Source organism: Rhynchophorus ferrugineus, unplaced genomic scaffold (genome assembly GCF_030347505.1).
Source record: "Rhynchophorus ferrugineus isolate W39M unplaced genomic scaffold, kcgeb_rfMv2 rfM4, whole genome shotgun sequence".
Taxonomy (NCBI): Eukaryota; Metazoa; Arthropoda; class Insecta; order Coleoptera; family Curculionidae; genus Rhynchophorus; species Rhynchophorus ferrugineus.
Genome location: NW_027472583.1, coordinates 3781125 through 3800325, shown reverse-complemented (window position 1 = coordinate 3800325; position 19201 = coordinate 3781125). Strand labels below are relative to the sequence as shown.

The following is a 19201-nucleotide window of genomic DNA, read 5'->3' as shown; positions in this document are numbered from 1 at the left end:
TAACCAGCAGTCAACCACTTGATTAATAACTGTCTCATATTTTGTGAAAAAGGCCAAATTAAAAAAGAAAAAAATTATTTTCACCGATATATAACACCTGCTCATAAACGAATTGTTTAAATATCCAATTTACTTCAGATTAAGCTCCAAATGAATTTTTGATCTTCCCAGAATGATTATCATCAAACCGATAGGAAATACTTAGAGCAAAGGGATATTAAAAAAAACACTACAGTAACTAGATCCATATATTGAAAAGTACCTATCGATTAAATTGTATATTTTTATCAATCCACAAAATTTTTTTGGTTATTTATATATTTTCTTTAACATATTATGAAAATGAAGGATATTGGGGGGTGGAGGTAAATATGTTTTAAGAAGACCACATTATTTTTTTACTTTTACTACACAACATTGCAGCAAATGAACATTTTCTTGAAGGTATATCCGCTAAAAAAACAGCACAGTAAAATTCCTTTTTTTATATTTCTATTACAATTTATTTATTTTAAAGTTTTTACTAACAATATGCACAAAATAAAGAATGTTTTGTAGTAAAGGATCTTCTAAGTAAGTATCTGTTATATTAAAATTAATGAAAATAATACTAATGTAATAAACCTTTAATATTTATATGAAGAAATGCTTTTTAGAGTTTTGAGCATTTAAGCTATAGTTATTTAAAGATTACTTGTATACTTACATTGAGTTGTTTTAACATGGCTATATTCTACTGATGTTATATTGAATTGAATTCCATATGTCCATATAGCTTGCAATTTTCTTCCTATTAACCAATACATAACCTGTATTTTAACCCCAGTTTTTTCCTTCTCTATTTTACATTTTCCTTCCAGCAAAGTTTTGCATCAAGATTCATGCTAAGATGTCTTGTCGCTATATAGAATGATTATTTGTTGTTATTTGTGCAGATTTACTTTCGTTAATTGTTACTTTCCAGGTTTACGTCCAGTTATTAATATTATCACATACCTCTTGTGGCTTTTTCGCTATTGCCTATAGCAGCAAAATCGCAGTATCATCAGCAAATGTAGTTATCGTTATATTTTCCATTTGTGGTACGTTACCTGTGTAGAGTAGGTAAAGAATTGTCCCCAATCACTTTCTTGTAGTACACCTGCTTTAGCTTCTTTTATTGTAGGACAGGCTTCTTCTTATTTGACTCTAAACATTCTGTAAGATTTTAACAGTTCAATAGGTTGTTTCCATAACACTGTCCTGAAAACATATAAACAAGATCGTCATAACTTACCTTATGGAAGGTTTGTGCTATATCTAAGAAAGTTTGCTAATAAAACTATACTTGTTTGTATTCTTTTCAACAGTAGTTTTTCAAATATTTTATATATTACTCTGTAAAACTGAATTTGTCCAGTTTTGATATCATGATAATTTCATCTTCCAACCTTTGGGTATGTTTTACTAAAAATACTGCATAGATCAACTTTGTGAGCTTTATAATTCAATTTCTTGGTGTTTTTTCCAGCAATTATCCCGTTATTATGTCATATCTTGGTGATTTATTTGGATTATTGTCAACTTTGATAACTTTGGTTACTTCTTTCAGCGTAACTATTCAATTAGTTGAATTTTCGCATTCTATGTCCGGCAAGCCATGCTCATTGTTGCATTCATTTGGTAAGAAAAATAATGTTACTACTGTATCAATGCTCATTTATTTAACAAAAAAATGTAAATATAAACGACTGTAATAAAATATATTCTACCCGCCCGAAGTATAACAAATATTTAATATTTTTACATGATATAATACATCTAGACATCTACAATACTACCTATGAATAAAATTGTACCATCAAGTTTTATGTAATAGATAAAATTGTGATCAGCGTTGAAGTTCACCGTCTTTGGGTACATTATCATACTGTATCCAACTATTGTCACTGAAAATACATAGAATATAATTTTTGTTATACTCATTGTAACCACTGAGAACACAAGCGAATGAAATTGATTCCATGTTATGATGATGATCTAAGAATATAGCTCTCAATCTTTTTTACGCTTCACTTTCATGCTCCTCATTATTCTTGAAAATGTTGATATATTATATGACAAAACTGATAAATTGACATAACCCGAAAGAATATTTGCACAAAAATAATAGTTAATGTTTAACGAAATGTAAAAAAGAAATCAATGTTATTAGAGAAGCTGTTATTGGACATTTAGTTATTGTTATAATATATTAATAGAAATCGCATTGATGGTGAAAAAATATGCAAGTTTTAAATGTGGTGCTATTGATTTGCAAGTGAAGAAATGAATATTTTCCGTGTTAAGACCATATTTAAACACTCTAATAACTATTTCATTTCATTCAGTAATATTTTATTTTCAACAAAATCTTAAATCCCTTGAAAATTCTAAACGAAAAGTCTTCTTTATGTAATGAAACACTTAAAGGACTATTCATTTTTCCTGGAAATATACTGCTTCAATATTAGTCGCAAAAATTGGATCTAATGGAAAATTAACAACTTTTTGTATGTTAACAAACACTTAAATACATTTAATAACAATATAGCACATCAAAGACTCAACAAATTATTTTCCCGTCAATTCTTCTTTCTCCAATCGTCCTTCCAAAGACAGAAAATTCGGAAGAGGAACAGAAACTTATGCAGGGTCTCGAGATAAAGCATTGTGGAGTCAAACATAAATAAGATATGTTGTCATTGTCTTATTGGAACAATTTTATTGAGTTTTTATAATATAAAGGGTGGGGCAAAATTCTCGCTACCATTTTTATTGCGCGATCTTGGTTATGTAACGTTTAGCTCAGTTTCGCTTTAACTATTGTGTTGTGTAGACGTTCAAATTTTATTATGGACAATATTTATTAAAAATAATCGTTCCATTATTGCCCCTCAGCGGAAATTACGTCAAAAAACGTCCAGTCTCTCACAAAACCACAATATATCATTTACATGAGAATTTTCAACAGTACGATTCGACATCAGACGGCATGTCTGATTCTGTCATTCTGGAAGACAACGGACGTAACGACTCTTAACGCTAGAAATGTGGCTCTGGTGCGCGATAGTGTTGCAGAGTCTCCAGAAACATCAATTCGGAGACGTGATTCCCAGTTACACATTTCTGCACATAGTTTAAGGTGAATTTTGAAAAATGATTTGAAAATTTTCCCGTACAACATTCAATTAGTCCAAAAATTGCTACCGAGAAATCCTTATCAACGAGTTGAGTACCGTAATGCAGTCCTAAGGTGTCTGGTGAAATTGAAGATTTTTCATCTAAATTAATAATGAGCGATAAAGCCCATTTTCTTTTCAGTCGCCATGTCAATAAACAGAACTGTCGATTTTGATGAACACATATTCCTCATCATTGCATCCACTAAAAACAACTGTATGGTGTGGTATTCATGCTGGAAACATCATTGGTCTCTATTTTTTTGAAAATGACCAAGGTGTTGCAGTTACTGTATTAAGACATGATTCGATTCGAATTTTCTTATGCCTGAAATGGAACAGTAAAGACTAAAGGACATGTGGTTTCAGCAAGATGGGCCACATCACACACAGCTCGTTCAACAATTCAATTATTGAATGACGTTTTTTCACGAAGACTAATTTCGGGAAGTGGCGATTTTAGTATGACCAGCCAGATCTCCGGATTTAACAGCACCAGACTTTTTCTTATAGGGCTTCTTATGGAATAAGCTCAAAATTCAGCCTCAAATGTTTCAGGATGTCATGAAAAATGCCTTAAAAAGAGCCGAAAGTTTCATACCAAATCGCAATCACTATTTAGCCGATATAATGTTTCAATCATAACGAAAAAAAATGTGAAGACCAAATAAACTTTTTATGGGAACCAAACTTACTTATCTTTTCTTTGAGCAAAGTTATAGGCAATCAAAATACAGAAGGTTGCTTGAAAACATAAAATTGCTTAAATGTTTTGATTTTAACGTTCAAAAATTGAATCTATACAGTATCTATATCGAAAATGTACTCATTCATTAAGTCATTATGTGTCATTATAACATACAACACATTATATTTTATTACACATAATCGAATGTTTAATCTAAGTTAAAGAAGCTTAATAGATATATAGTAATTCTATTATTATTAACTATTAGAGTTAGTAAAACAATAATTATGAAATATAACTTCTGATAACGTATGAATAAATGTTTTTAATAATTTATTCTAAGGGTTCTTGAATGTTTAAATTGTTTTTCTTAACAGTATACTTTCATTGAAATGTTGGCATTCTAAATGCTCATGAACAAAACTATTCGTTTGAGGTTAGAAAATTTCATAATATCAACAAATTATCTAAATGCTATCACGAAACACCCTAACAATTAGTTGGATATAGTGATTTTCAACTTAGCACAGTGCATTGCTCCATTTTCTGGAGTTGTTTTATTAAATAAATCATTAATTCCGATCTAAATACGATAATAAACAATATGTCATCACCTATTGTACCTTTTGTATAGAATTACGTGATATTCAAGGATGAGACTAAGAGGTATATTTAAATATAGTGCTACTAATTTTTCTTATTTGCCTTTATAATGATAAGGGCGACATGATAAGTGTATGAGAAGATGTACAATTACCAGAAGTACCTCTAGAGCTGTCTTATTTTAAAAATTGATGAAGACTTATTTTTACATCCAATATGTACAATTATCTATACAAATATATTTTCTCGGGCATGTTACATCAACCAACTGATGTTATTTTTAAGAGTTATAATAATACTACAGTATCAAAGGTCATTATTTTAATTCCATAAAACAAAGCAATAATTAACAAATATTCGGTATTATTACGTGATACACATGACATAATAGATCTAGACATCTACGACACTGCCTACGAACAAAACCAAATCGTCAAGTTTTAGGTAATATAGATAACTGTGATTGGCGTTGAAGCGTATCACCTTGGGGAACATTGGCAAACTATGTACGACCGCAATCACTGAAAATATATATATAAAACATGATTTCTATTACACTCATTACAATCATTGAAAGCGCAAGTATGAAATTAGCTCAGGTTTGTGATGATGATCCCCAACATTTTTTAAAGCTCCATATCAAGCCCCTCAATATTCTTGATGATGATCATTGCTTATCTAGTAAGCTCGCTTTAATTAATTAACAATTTCTTAATAAATTATTTTATATTCTGGTAAAAGCTACACTCAACATAGAAATATAAGGTTGTTTTAAATAAGAATAATTATTAGGTGTTGGAATTAGTTCGTAGGGTTTTAAATATATGGTAATTCTTTCGTCATCTATTCGCCTTGATACAGATGTTCTTGAGCGGAAATTTCAATAAAAGTTTTGGTAAAAGTATAAATAGCAATAGTTTATCGTTGATTAGGTGTCTGCATTTAGCCTGATGGTTTTTTATTTCAAAAATATTTTCGTAGAAAAAAAATGTACAAATTAAATCTTTTCCATCGCATGTAAATGTCTGGAATTAATTGAACGAATCTAATCCGGCTGAAAGTTTGTTGAAAGATTCAGGTTTCAACCACTAGGTCTTGCACTTCATTGTCTTTTGTCGTTCACGTCAAAATCGCCACTTTGTCGGAGCAGCATCATCATAATTTTTTTATAACATCTTTATTATACATTAATTTATTACTACATTTTCTTTGTACTTGGATTAATTCACAAACAGGACGAGTGCGAGAAAATGCATCAATATGTATTCCTCAATATCATCATAAATGTTTAAAATATTTTATGAGCTTCTGCGGCTGATTTATTAAAACCAAACAAAAAAGTAATAAATAAAATCTTCAATCTTCGTATTTAATACTTAGGTCAGTTCCTAAGTAAAAACTGAAAATATATAATTTGATCTTCTTTTGTGAAACGGTGAAAACTCAGACTTAATTAATTATTTATTGACAGATAATAATACTCCGATGTTAGTCATCATTCAGTTTATTTAACCCAACAAAATTATATAATTTCGCAATTCAATATTTTTAATAATACTCTAATAATCATAGATATTCATTCATATTCATTTCGATACATTTGCAACTTTTCCAATAAAAAGTATCAAATCGTTAACTTTCAAATAATAAATAAAGCTGTGATCGATGGGTAACATCCTCGGGTGTAGCCATAAACCATGCGTTCTTATGCGTATAGGACGACTTATACAATGTTGGATACGAAGACTGTATTCTGTGTTTCAGCACAAAGTCGTGTATATGTTAAGGCTGAATGGTGTGATAAGTGAAACGTCTAGAAACGTCTTATTTTTCCACAAGCATATGGTTTTTAACATCATCTATTGAACTAGTTTTTCTAAAATGTTCAAGAACTCTCTTCATAGTCGATGAAGTTTAATCAATATTACAATTATATTTTGACCAATTATGTAAACTGTGATCGTCTAACTTTTATTAGATTTTACATATTATTCTCCTATGAAAATACTTCTAATTTTTTAACCCTAAAATGTCAAATACCAGGGAGTTTATTATTATTATTTTACCAACACATAAATCGTAACTACGATTGTGGAACAGAATATATAGGGTAATTCTATAGGTAACTTTATGTAAAACATTCTCTGACTCGGATCACAAAAAGGATACATCAAATTAGGAATATTAAAACTAATTTAAAAAAGAAACAATGCATAATGCTATAATATTTTATTCCAAGTAATATCATAAAATCACCCAATATTAAGTATTAGTGATTAAATATAGTTTAATATGCGATTTTTCCCAAAAACAGCACGATATTGTTAAGCTTAATGTCATAAATGAAGGAATGATCGGCAATAAAAATGCTTCTTTTTTCATTTGAATCTATTCGATTTGAAAGCACTGAAAATTTAACATCGTTTAAATAAACATCGAGACATAACATGATATTGTTAAATAGCTATACGATGTAGGAAATAAAATATCTTAAATGCCATAAAAACATAATTTTCTGTGTCCAAGCTTATCAAATACTTAATTTCAACTAAAATTATATATTTATATTTAATAGTAGTTACGAATCTAATCCGGCTGAAAGTTTGTTGAAAGATTCAGGTTTCAACCACTAGGTCTTGCACTGCATTGTTTTTTGTCGTTCACATCAAAATCACCACTTTGTCGGAGCAGCATCATCATAATTTTTTTATAACATCTTCATTATATATTAATTTATTACCACAATTTCTTTGTAATTGGATTAATTCACAAACAGGACGACAATATTATCATAAATGTTTAAAATATTTTATGAGCTTCTGCGGCTGATTTATTAAAACCAAACAAAAAAGTAATAAATAAAATCTTCAATCTTCGTATTTAATAGTTAGGTCAGTTCCTAAGTAAAAACTGAAAATACATAATTTAATCTTCTTTTGTGAAACGGTGAAAACTCGGACTTAATTAATTATTTATTGACAGATAATAATACTCCGATGTTATTCATCATTCAGTTTATTTAACCCAACAAAATTATATAATTTCGCAATTAAATATTTTTAATAATACTCTAATAATCATAGATATTCATTCATATTCATTTCGATACATTTGCAACTTTTCCAATAAAAAGTATCAAATCGTTAACTTTCAAATAATAAATAAAGCTGTGATCGATGGGTAACATCCTCGGGTGTAGCCATAAACCATGCGTTCTTATGCGTATAGGACGACTTATACAATCTTGGATACGAAGACTGTATTCTGTGTTTCAGTACAAAGTCGTGTATATGTTAAGGCTGAATGGTGTGATAAGTGAAACGTCTAGAAACGTCTTATTTTTCCACAAGAATACGGTTTTTAACATCATCTATTGAACTAGTTTTTCTAAAATGTTCAAGAACTCTCTTCATAGTCGATGAAGTTTAATCAATATTACAATCATATTTTGACCAATTATGTAAACTGTGATCGTCTAACTTTTATTAGATTTTACATATTATTCTCCTATGAAAATACTTCTAATTTTTTAACCCTAAAATGTCAAATACCAGGGAGTTTATTATTATTATTTTACCAACACATAAATCGTAACTACGATTGTGGAACAGAATATATAGGGTAATTCTATAGGTAACTTTATGTAAAACATTCTCTGACTCGGATCACAAAAAGGATACATCAAGTTAGGAATATTAAAACTAATTTAAAAAAGAAACAATGCATAATGCTATAATATTTTATTCCAAGTAATATCATAAAATCACCCAATATTAAGTATTAGTGATTAAATATAGTTTAATATGCGATTTTTCCCAAAAACAGCACGATATTGTTAAGCTTAATGCCATAAATGAAGGAATGATCGGCAATAAAAATGCTTCTTTTTTCATTTGAATCTATTCGATTTGAAAGCACTGAAAATTTAACATCGTTTAAATAAACATCGAGACATAACATGATATTGTTAAATAGTTATACGATGTAGAAAATAAAATATCTTAAATGCCATAAAAACATAAAATGCCATAAAAACATAATTTTCTGTGTCCAAGCTTTTCAAATACTTAATTTCAACTAAAATTATATATTTATATTTAATAGTAGTTACGAATCTAATCCGGCTGAAAGTTTGTTGAAAGATTCAGGTTTCAACCACTAGGTCTTGCACTGCATTGTTTTTTGTCGTTCACATCAAAATCACCACTTTGTCGGAGCAGCATCATCATAATTTTTTTATAACATCTTCATTATATATTAATTTATTACCACAATTTCTTTGTAATTGGATTAATTCACAAACAGGACGACAATATTATCATAAATGTAGCTTCTGCGGCTGATTTATTAAAACCAAACAAAAAAGTAATAAATAAAATCTTCAATCTTCGTATTTAATAGTTAGGTCAGTTCCTAAGTAAAAACTGAAAATATATAATTTGATCTTCTTTTGTGAAACGGTGAAAATTCAGACTTAATTAATTATTTATTGACAGATAATAATACTCCAGTGTTAGTCATCATTCAGTTTATTTAACCCAACAAACTTATACAATTTCGCAATTAAATATTTGTAATAATTCTGTAATAATCATAGCTATTCATTCATATTCATTTCGATACATTTGCAACTTTTCCAATAAAAAGTATCAAATCGTCAACTTTCAAATAATAAATAAAGCTGTGATCGATAGGTAACATCCTCGGGTGTAGCCATAAACCATGCGTTCTTAGCCTCACTAAAAATATACAGAAAATAATTTTTACTACTATCGTTACGCGTCCTGGAAACACCTATGTAAATTGAATTCCGTGATGATATGATAAGATCAAAACGATTTCCGTTTGGATAATTGTCTTAAAGCTTCCTGTTCATTCATGCATCCTCACTGCTGTTAGCTTTGTAGTTTTATGACATCGCCATCAAATACTACAATAATGGTGACGGAACAATCACAGCTTCTTTTAACAGTGACCTAAGTCACTGATACTTTCCTTTTTATCGCTTCTGATAATATAATTGAATATATTAGTAATATATATACTAATGGAAGGAAAGAAAACAGAACACATATTAACTAAATAATATTTATTACATTAAAAATCAGAGCACAGTAAGTAATGAAGAAAGGCAAGAGTAAAATATAATTATATTTAACATAGTAAATGGCCTTTTCAATTCTCAAAAATAAATTACTTTTTTAGTCACTCTGTACTATCATTACACATATTTTGACGTAGCTCGATATCTTTTGACTTTTACCACTTTACCAACAAAAGATACTAAACCATCAATTTTCGTATAATAGACAAAGGGGTAATTAATTTTAATAAACTTCGGTAACGTCCAAAACATGTATGTTGGGGGTTTTGCTGAAAATATATGGAAAGTATTTAAAAAAAAAAGAAAACATGAAAACGAACTCCATAGTAGTATAATTATGATCCACCAGATTTTAAATCCTATAACTATTTTAAGCTTCATATTTCATGCATCATCTTGCTCTTGGATTTGATAGCTTGTACTGTAAATCCATAAAATATTCCTATTTTTAGCATATCCATTCTAATAACCATTTATTATTAAAAAAATATTATTTCTGCTGTCAAAATATTATATCAAAATCCATGTTTCTTTGTTTTTTTATTAAAATTTAACAAATAAGTTTCTTCTCACATAAAGTTTCTCATTAACTTCTGATCGTTTGTTCATCACCTATTTCAATCATATCAGTTGTTTATCGTAAAGAATTAGTTGTAGACACATCTAAAGTCCCTAATCACTTCTTCTTTTTCAAATAATCTCACGTTACAATATATATACAACATATTCACCAAGTTTAGCTCCCTCTGACTTCTGATTATTTTATTATATTGAGAATAAAGAAGTAATATTTGCCATCCATAACTTACAGGATTGTTGAAGCAAGTGTACTTAAGTTGGGTGGAAATATATTTAAAAAGGCAAGTTATCGTTAACCCAAATATCGTTCCATTATATTGAACACCCTAGTATTTCGTAATATGATATAATTATTGTAAATAACATAATACTATTATATACAAACAAATATATTTCAAATTACAATACAAAGTTACAAGAAGCTGCTGATTGTCAATAGATGTAAAAGAAGCGGAATAATAATGCAACAGTATCAATCATTATTCAATTACTTTAATAAACGAAAAATAATTATGTACTACATAAATCTTTACTTAACATTTTTTACTATAATCAAAATTTAGGCGATAACAAATATTTTATTCCATTATTTAAACTTATATCATTGTGTGAACTAGATGGTGTTATAGATTTTTGTTACACACTTACGATATTGCCTGCAAATATAACTAAATCATCTAATTTTATATAATAGATAAAACTGTGGTCGATTTTAAAGGACACCTTCCTGGGAAAGAATGGGTCACTATCAGTCGATATAACTGAAAATACATATACATTATCATACTAATTGAAAACAAACGGCGAGTATGATTGTAATGAGCCAAGAGATTTTAGTATCCATGATTTTTAAGGTTGATATTCATGCATCGGCAATGGATGATATCTATAGCTTGTATGGTAAACTTATTGATTTCATCTTTGCAATAGATTTATTATCTAAAAACATGAGGTATTGGTATTGCTACCAAAGTATGGTAACCAAGTGAATAATAGTGAATCCTAGAATTTTCTCTATTGACAATTTGTAAAACTTTTGAACACAGTTAAGAGAATGAAGCCAATAATAAACATTCTTTGCAATATAGCAAGTTATAGCACAAGCTTGGCACGATGGTTTGATATATAAACTAAACAAGATGGTACCAAAGCAGTAGGTAGTAATTTTAACATCTTATATCTCCAACAAACTCATCAGAATCAATTAAGAGAGACAATATTCTAAATTCAGTAAAAATACATGCAGAAGTGCTCTAGCGTAACATCCTAGAGCCTATATTCTATCTGATCTATACATGGAGTAATGTAATTGAGAGTGTTGTTATGCAGCAGTATGAATTTCCTACTTCCTTGTCTAGTAAATAGCCTTTTCTGATAAAATTCAAAATTCGGTTAGCCATAGAGACTATTTATCCAGTTAGAGTCAATATACCACTCCAACACCTACGCATTCCACCATAAATACTTTTTAAATTGTATGTATTGCTTTGGTGTCGATATACACGGTCTCTAGCGATTTTATCAATTTCGGTCTTTCTTAAAATGTTCAGTCCACTTATACAGGATCCATCTTCAAAATATTTGAATATTTCTTATCTGGTTTAGACACCAGGAAATAGCTGTTTGGGTTACTTTTACCAGAGCTTACAATTCAGAATCTTCAAACTTGAAACAAAAATCTGACCAATACACTACTAGAAATCAACGGTTACAATTACTTTATAAACAGTTTAAACAGTTAAATGAATAAATATGTACATAATCACTTCAAAATAGTCGAGTTTGTTTCCAATTGCTATTTGTAAAGTGGTTTTAAAATCAGACAGCCTTTTTCCTTCTCATTTTAGTGATGCGTCGGAATATGTAACTAATTCAACCTATACAATTGTCCTGATTATCAAATATCTTTTGCAAAATTCTTCAAAACATTACAATTCAATGTTATAAACCGTCAAACGTTGTTTCAGCATTTTACTTGTGATATATTTCAAAACGCTGCTTAATATTTGTGATTATTCTGATTGAACAAACCAGATCTAATAAATAGAGTTAAAAAGAGGTTGCGTGTCTAATTAGTTATGTCGGACAGGGACGCTGTGATGTCCTATATTTTGATGACGTGAATTCACTGCTATTTTAGACGGACTATAACTAAATTCAGTAAAATAAATATTCGCCAAATCACTTGTAGTTACTTATTGATAGAGCAACAGTTAATTATTTATATATTCAAGTTTAATTATTTTAATTTGTGATGTCAGTTGCATCATATTCTGATGTTAAATATATATAGAACTGTAACAAAAATGAAATAATTATACAATCATTATTCAGTTAATTTAATAAAACCTTTACGATAACATTTTTACTCATTATCAATATTCAAATGATTACAAATATTTTGTTACATTATTTTAATATATATCATTATACAATCTAACTGTTGTTCAAATGTTTCATTATACACTTACAACATTGCCTACAAATAAAACTAAATCATCTACTTTTATATAATAAATAAAATTGTGATCTATTTTAAGTGATAACCTTCGGGAGAATATTGGTGCACTACCATATGATATCATCACTGAAAATACACATAAAATATTATACTAATTACACACAAATGATTGGTATGATTCTTATGAGCGAATGCATTTTGGTATCCATGCAATCTCATTGGTTTTATGTTTATAATTTGATTGATAAATTGATAAATTACTTATAGTTTAATTAGTATTAACAATTGCGTCAAAACTTTTTGAGAAAATATTACTCAAAAGAATAAAACCAATAATTAATGTTCTTTGGAATAATCATTTGGAAGTTTTCTCAGACGTAGCACAAGCTTCTGACAAAATTTAGCACAAGAGACATTAACATCCTATATCTCCAACAAACTCTTCGGCGAATATTCTGAATTGAAGGAAATACATGCAGAAATGCTTTAGAGTAGCGTCTTGGAACCATCTACTATACAAACTCTATCTACTATATACCTGGAATAATGTAGTTTCGAGCGTTATTAGGTATCAGTGTGATTTTCCTGCTTCTTTGTCCACTAAAGTGTTTTCTCTGATCAAGTTTTCAGTCAATTTGCTCACTAGTTAGAATAGTCTACTCAAAGTTTTTTGTACATATGTCATCAAGATGTTTAATATATTGCCTGTCGCAAACTCTAAATTCCTTTTAAAATCAGATGATATTTTCCTTCTCATTTTATTCTAGTTAAAAAGGGACTCAATTCTGTTTGATTAGTTCGAATACGTAAATGAATGAGCCTGTCGGAGTCGTCCGGTTATCAGACGAATGTAAAATTCTTGAAAGCAGTAGTGATAAGAGGAGGAGGACTCTAACCTATAAACTATTGCGGCTGCACAGTTAACTGTAGTTAACTATAATGTTAAAATAAATTATATTTGATAACATTTTTGTTCTATATTATTTTATGTCAAAGGCAAACTGAACTAAAACTTAGAGTTGATGCGCCATCATTGCGACGTTTTAATATCACAAATTTAAATGACGTATGTACAAAATAACTTTAAAGAGACTGTATATGGCTCTGCAGAGGCAATTTAATGAGTTGAAGTTCCCAAAAACTATTCTAACTACTTCATGTTCCACCACTACATACACAGAGGAACCTTTTTAAGTGGATGTCTTACTTTGTTCAGTTTATACCGGATTGCCAAGGATTAATACACATTTTTACTTTTTCACCTAATCTAATATGTTATAATTAGCTAAAAATATTGGGGGGTTTTAGGTTATATTAAACGAGTCATTTTTAACATTCCAGGTTAGAACCTCGTTTAAACTAACAAAACTAAGAAAACTAAATTATTATTAAGATTAGTATATATTAAGAAAAGGACGGATTAGTCACTCTTCCATACGTTTCTTACAACGAGCTTGTTGATACAGCATGCATATAGGTTTTGTTTGAATTTTTAAAGTTCTTTTCTCGAAATCAAATTGTCAATTAGGCGCTATAATATATATATATATATATATATATATATATATATATATATAATATATGACATATATATATATATATATATATATATATATATATATATATATAATATATGACTATAATATATATATATATATATATATATATATATATATATATATATATATATATATATATTGTTTTAATTTGGAATCTTATTTTAATAAAAACCAAAGTTTTACAATTTAGTCGATTTATTGTTAAAATTAAAAATATTATTTCGGTAAACATATTGCTTACAAGGAAACTATTACAATATCAATCTTACCAATATATTACTTTTGTGATGCAAGTCTCCCCATGAAGAAAACGATATTATTTATCCCCAGATAGTACAAAAACGAATGTCTAGCGGCAAATCTACGTTTACCAGGTCGTCGTAAAGAATCCAGACTTATTACTAGAAAAAAATACTGCATGATACCACTTTGTGTCAGGAATCTCTATGAACATGCAGTTATCCATTCATTAGTCATGGTATTTAGGATGTTTTCTTATAAATGTACTCATAAACGTGTCTAAGACCTCAAGGCACTTTTCCCTTGGATGTCCTTTATAACTAAATACCAAGTCTAATATTAATGATTTTAAGACAATACAAAATTAAAATTGGAAAGAAATACAGAATAGTTAATCCGAAAATGCGTAGCTTAGATAAGTAGTTTCTAAAGAGTAAAGAAAATTATTTTTACCCATGTAGTATATTTAACATTTATATTATACTCATGTAAAATTTAAATCTAAATTTAAAAAAAATTTAAATCGAGGGTAAGGGTGCAAAATAGCATTGCAAAAAGCATTGGAACAAAATGACATTTGCGAACGACTTTAAAAGGGATTAAGATAATTTTGTGCATCGTCCCATTATTATGGATGTGATTACATGTCCTCAAAATCAAATGGAACCAAGAGAGTAAAAACTGCTGTGCGCTGTTTGATTGCGACGTTCAGTAATTCGCAACTCATTAATTGATGTTTAGAATCAGTCAAAAAAATCAGGCATTAGTTGATTCAAAGTAAACAAACAATAATCTTTACTAATCAAACAGTAATTCCCTTAATTAACTAGATTGTACAAATTCGCAGAGAAAGACCAACGCTTAGATATCTTTGACTTCTGGACTCATATTTCGTATTATTCCCATATAAAAAAATTAAAAACTCCACGAATTTATTAAAAACAAAAATTATCAGAGAATAGAAAATAAATAAATAAAATAATTTGTAACTGAGAATTGTTCTTGTTATGGTAGAGCATCTATAATATTTTTCATTATATTATCCTTAAACACTACTTTTTCACACTAGTGATGTAGACTTAGAGGATAATTTATATAGTTATAGCTATATATCTATATATATATATATATATATATATATATATATATATATATATATATATATATATATGTATATATATATATATATATATATATATATATATATTTATATATATATATATATATATATATGAATATATATATATATATTTATATATATATATATATATATATATATATATATATATATATATAAATATATTTATATATAGTTATAGCTATAATCAAGAAGAGAATTTAAATAAATAATAATAAGGCTGCAAATAACAAAGACAAGAATTGAAAAGAAATCAAAAAGATGTATTCAATTTTCGAATCCAAATAATTACTACGACCATCCAAAATGTAATGTATCGAAATTGCAACACCAAAATGATGAAGGCCAAATAAATAGAGAGAACATCATTTTCAGTGACAAATAGAATTGAATGCAATAAAAAGTAAGAAAATATTAAAGAAATTCCAATGGGAATCTAGACGATAGGAAAATGACTAATAGAAGTAGGATATCTAATGGAAGAAAAAAGACAATAGAAAACAAAGAAAAGAATAGAGGAGAAGAATTCAAAGGCGTAAAAAAGAGCAAGAAACACATTTTTGATACGAAGTTTATGTTGAACGGTCGTATATAATATTATTCTTCATTGAATCAAATCAATACAATAAATATTCACTACTTCTACCCATCTTTTCGGTATATTGGGACAAATGGTAATCGGAAGGGGAAAAATCTGGTGGATATAGAAAATAGAGGATACTTTAACTATTCTCATGTAGAAAGTTGTAATGACTTTGTAAGTAGCCAAGCATTTGCTTGTGTTTTTGGTACAAACGTCATCAAGATGTTTAATATATTGCCTGTCTCATTTTGTATATTAGTTTTAGAATCATATAATATTTTTCTTCTCATTTTATTCTAGGTAAAAAAACACAATGCTGTCTGATTAGTTCGAACACGTAAACACACGATCATCAAATATGTTCAAGTTCTATCAATTAGTAGAATGCAGATAAAGTTTTGTATTAAATTAAAAGTCAATAAACCCATATAGTATTTATTAGCTCACTATATTTAGGTGGCATTAGATAACAATTTTATGATCAAAAATCAGTAATACCTAAAACAAATTATTCTAAGAAATATTATTACAGATTTAGTATTTCTTGAGTTCATCATATATATCAGTGAACGTTGATACTTCGCCCAAAAAGAGGGTGATCGATTTGTCGTACTGAATGTAATACAAGAAGCCATGTCTTACATGAAAGACGAAATCAGGTGGTAAGAACCTGTACGGGAAGAAGGACTTATCTGGAAAAATTAGATTTGATGATTTAATATATAGTTTCGCTACAGCGAGAAACTTTTAGGTCTGTTTTAGGAAACTATTGCTTTGGTTGATGGTATATGATAAATATAGATCAGCATTTAATAATATAACATTAATTTTATTGGATATCCGTGATATTAACATATTGTAAGCTGTGTGTTTGTGTGTAACTAGTATTAAACCACAGTGTACCATCTTGAATGTATCTTTATATGAATATATCTACTATGTATCTACTTGCTGAAGTGTAAACAACATTATTTCCTTGTGGTCTAACCATGATTGCGAGAAAACTTTGCTATTTTCTTTTAATTTGAACAAAAGCGCTACTGGTCATAGTTTTTATTAAAAAGACATATAAGCATAAATATTGTCACTATTTCTGTGTCTTCTATGTGTTCTGTGTGTCACCGTTCTCGTGGCGCATATCTCTATATAATAAACTTTGGACGTCTACACAATACAATGGTTAAAGCGAAACTGAACTAAACGTCACATAACCAAGATGGCGCTTAATAAAAGTGGTAGCGGGGCTTTGCCCCATCTTATACTAGTAGCAGTGTTTTAAAATAACTAGAAGGCAAGCCAGTAAAGTTTGAAAACGTTAAATTGAAGGCGCTCTTGTATCAAAATTGATACTTGATTCAAAAGCAACAGCTTATAAGTGAGTCAACAAATGAGTGAATGAATTTCGTATGAACTTAACCCAAGAGAAAATTACCAACACTCGTTACGAAGAAGCCAAAACAGCAAGGTATAGAGTAACCACCAACTTTGCTTGTACACCCTGTATCAAAATATCAATGTAGAAAGTTGAAAATTGGACTTATTTGTCTATATTGATTTTTCTAGTGTTTTTAATGAGTGGTTTTTAAAATGTATAGTTATTGTATTCCCCAAGCAGCTGACATTGAGGAATTAGCAATATTAATTTCAATATATTACACTTGTACATATGTTAACTTGACTTAAACCAGCAGTTGACAAAATAAAAACGTATCGAAAATGGTTTACTTATAATTACTATTATATAAGACAACATATTAAGATGTTGAAGTACATACACGTATGGGACGACTTATACAATCTTGGATACGAAGACTGTATTCTGTGTTTCAGTACAAAGTCGTGTATATGTTAAGGCTGAATGGTGTGATAAGTGAAACGTCTAGAAACGTCTTATTTACCCACAAGCGTATGGTTTTCATCATCACCTATTGAACTAGTTTTTCTAAAATGTTCAAGAACTCTCTTCATAGTCGATGAAGTTTAATCAATATTACAGTCATATTTTGACCAATTATGTAATCTGTGATCGTCTAACTTTTATTAGATTTTACATATTGTTCTCCTATGAAAATACTTCTAATTTTTTAACACTAAAATGTCAAATACCAGGGAGTTTATTATTATTATTTTACCAACACAGAAATCGTAACTACGATTGTGGAACAGAATATATAGGGTAATTCTATAGGTAACTTTATGTAAAACATTCTCTGACTCGGATCACAAAAAGGATACATCAAGTTAGGAATATTAAAACTAATTTAAAAAAGAAACAATGCATAATGCTATAATATTTTATTCCAAGTAATATCATAAAATCACCCAATATTAAGTGTTAATGATTAAATATAGTTTAATATGCGATTTTTCCCAAAAACAGCACGATATTGTTAAGCTTAATGCCATAAATGAAGGAATGATCGGCAATAAAAATGCTTCTTTTTTCATTTGAATCTATTCGATTTGAAAGCACTGAAAATTTAACATCGTTTAAATAAACATCGAGACATAACATGATATTGTTAAATAGCTATACGATGTAGAAAATAAAATATCTTAAATGCCATAAAAACATAATTTTCTGTGTCCAAGCTTATCAAATACTTAATTTCAACTAAAATTATATGTTTATATTTAATAGTAGTTACAAAACCATTTTGTTTTTATTTTCACAGAAATAAATATGCAGCGATACACTACTTATGTTTGTACTTCTGAATTATGCCTCCAATATCCTAATAATAGATTTCATAGCTGAACTATTGCTCTTTTCATCATTCAATATTATAATAAATATAAAATTGATACTGACTACGCTTTTCATTCAAGATTTTTGAAATAACAACATAAAATCTATCTACTATAAAATAACGTTCCCTTATTGGCTGACTGTTCCAACAAATAATATAATATCGTCCACTTTGATGAAGTAAACAAAGACGTGATCTGCCTTTAATGTCTTCTTTCTATCTTGGGGGAACACAATCATCGATGCCCTTCTAAAAGAAACTGAAAATTGGAGAATATGTTGACAGATCTAGTATTC

General features: G+C 28.6%; 1 protein-coding gene across 15 annotated transcripts in view; it reads right to left on the bottom strand.

The window, feature by feature from the left end:
- Positions 1–1681: 1681 nt before the first annotated feature.
- Positions 1682–19201, bottom strand: part of LOC143196578 (antichymotrypsin-2) — an 87840-nt gene continuing 70320 nt past the window's right edge. For 2 of the 15 annotated variants that reach the window (XM_076404379.1, XM_076404381.1), the window contains exon 9: positions 10651–10935. In XM_076404379.1, coding sequence (XP_076260494.1) covers positions 10811–10935 — 125 coding nt within the window. In that variant the 3' untranslated portion in view covers positions 10651–10810. Of the gene's footprint in view, positions 5013–6704; positions 7078–8216; positions 8607–9087; positions 9231–9563; positions 9865–10650; positions 10936–12497; positions 12762–14371; positions 14596–16576; positions 16848–18435; positions 19165–19201 lie in introns of those variants that run through there. The other 13 variants (XM_076404352.1, XM_076404354.1, XR_013005767.1 and 10 more) reach the window with 12 other exon arrangements.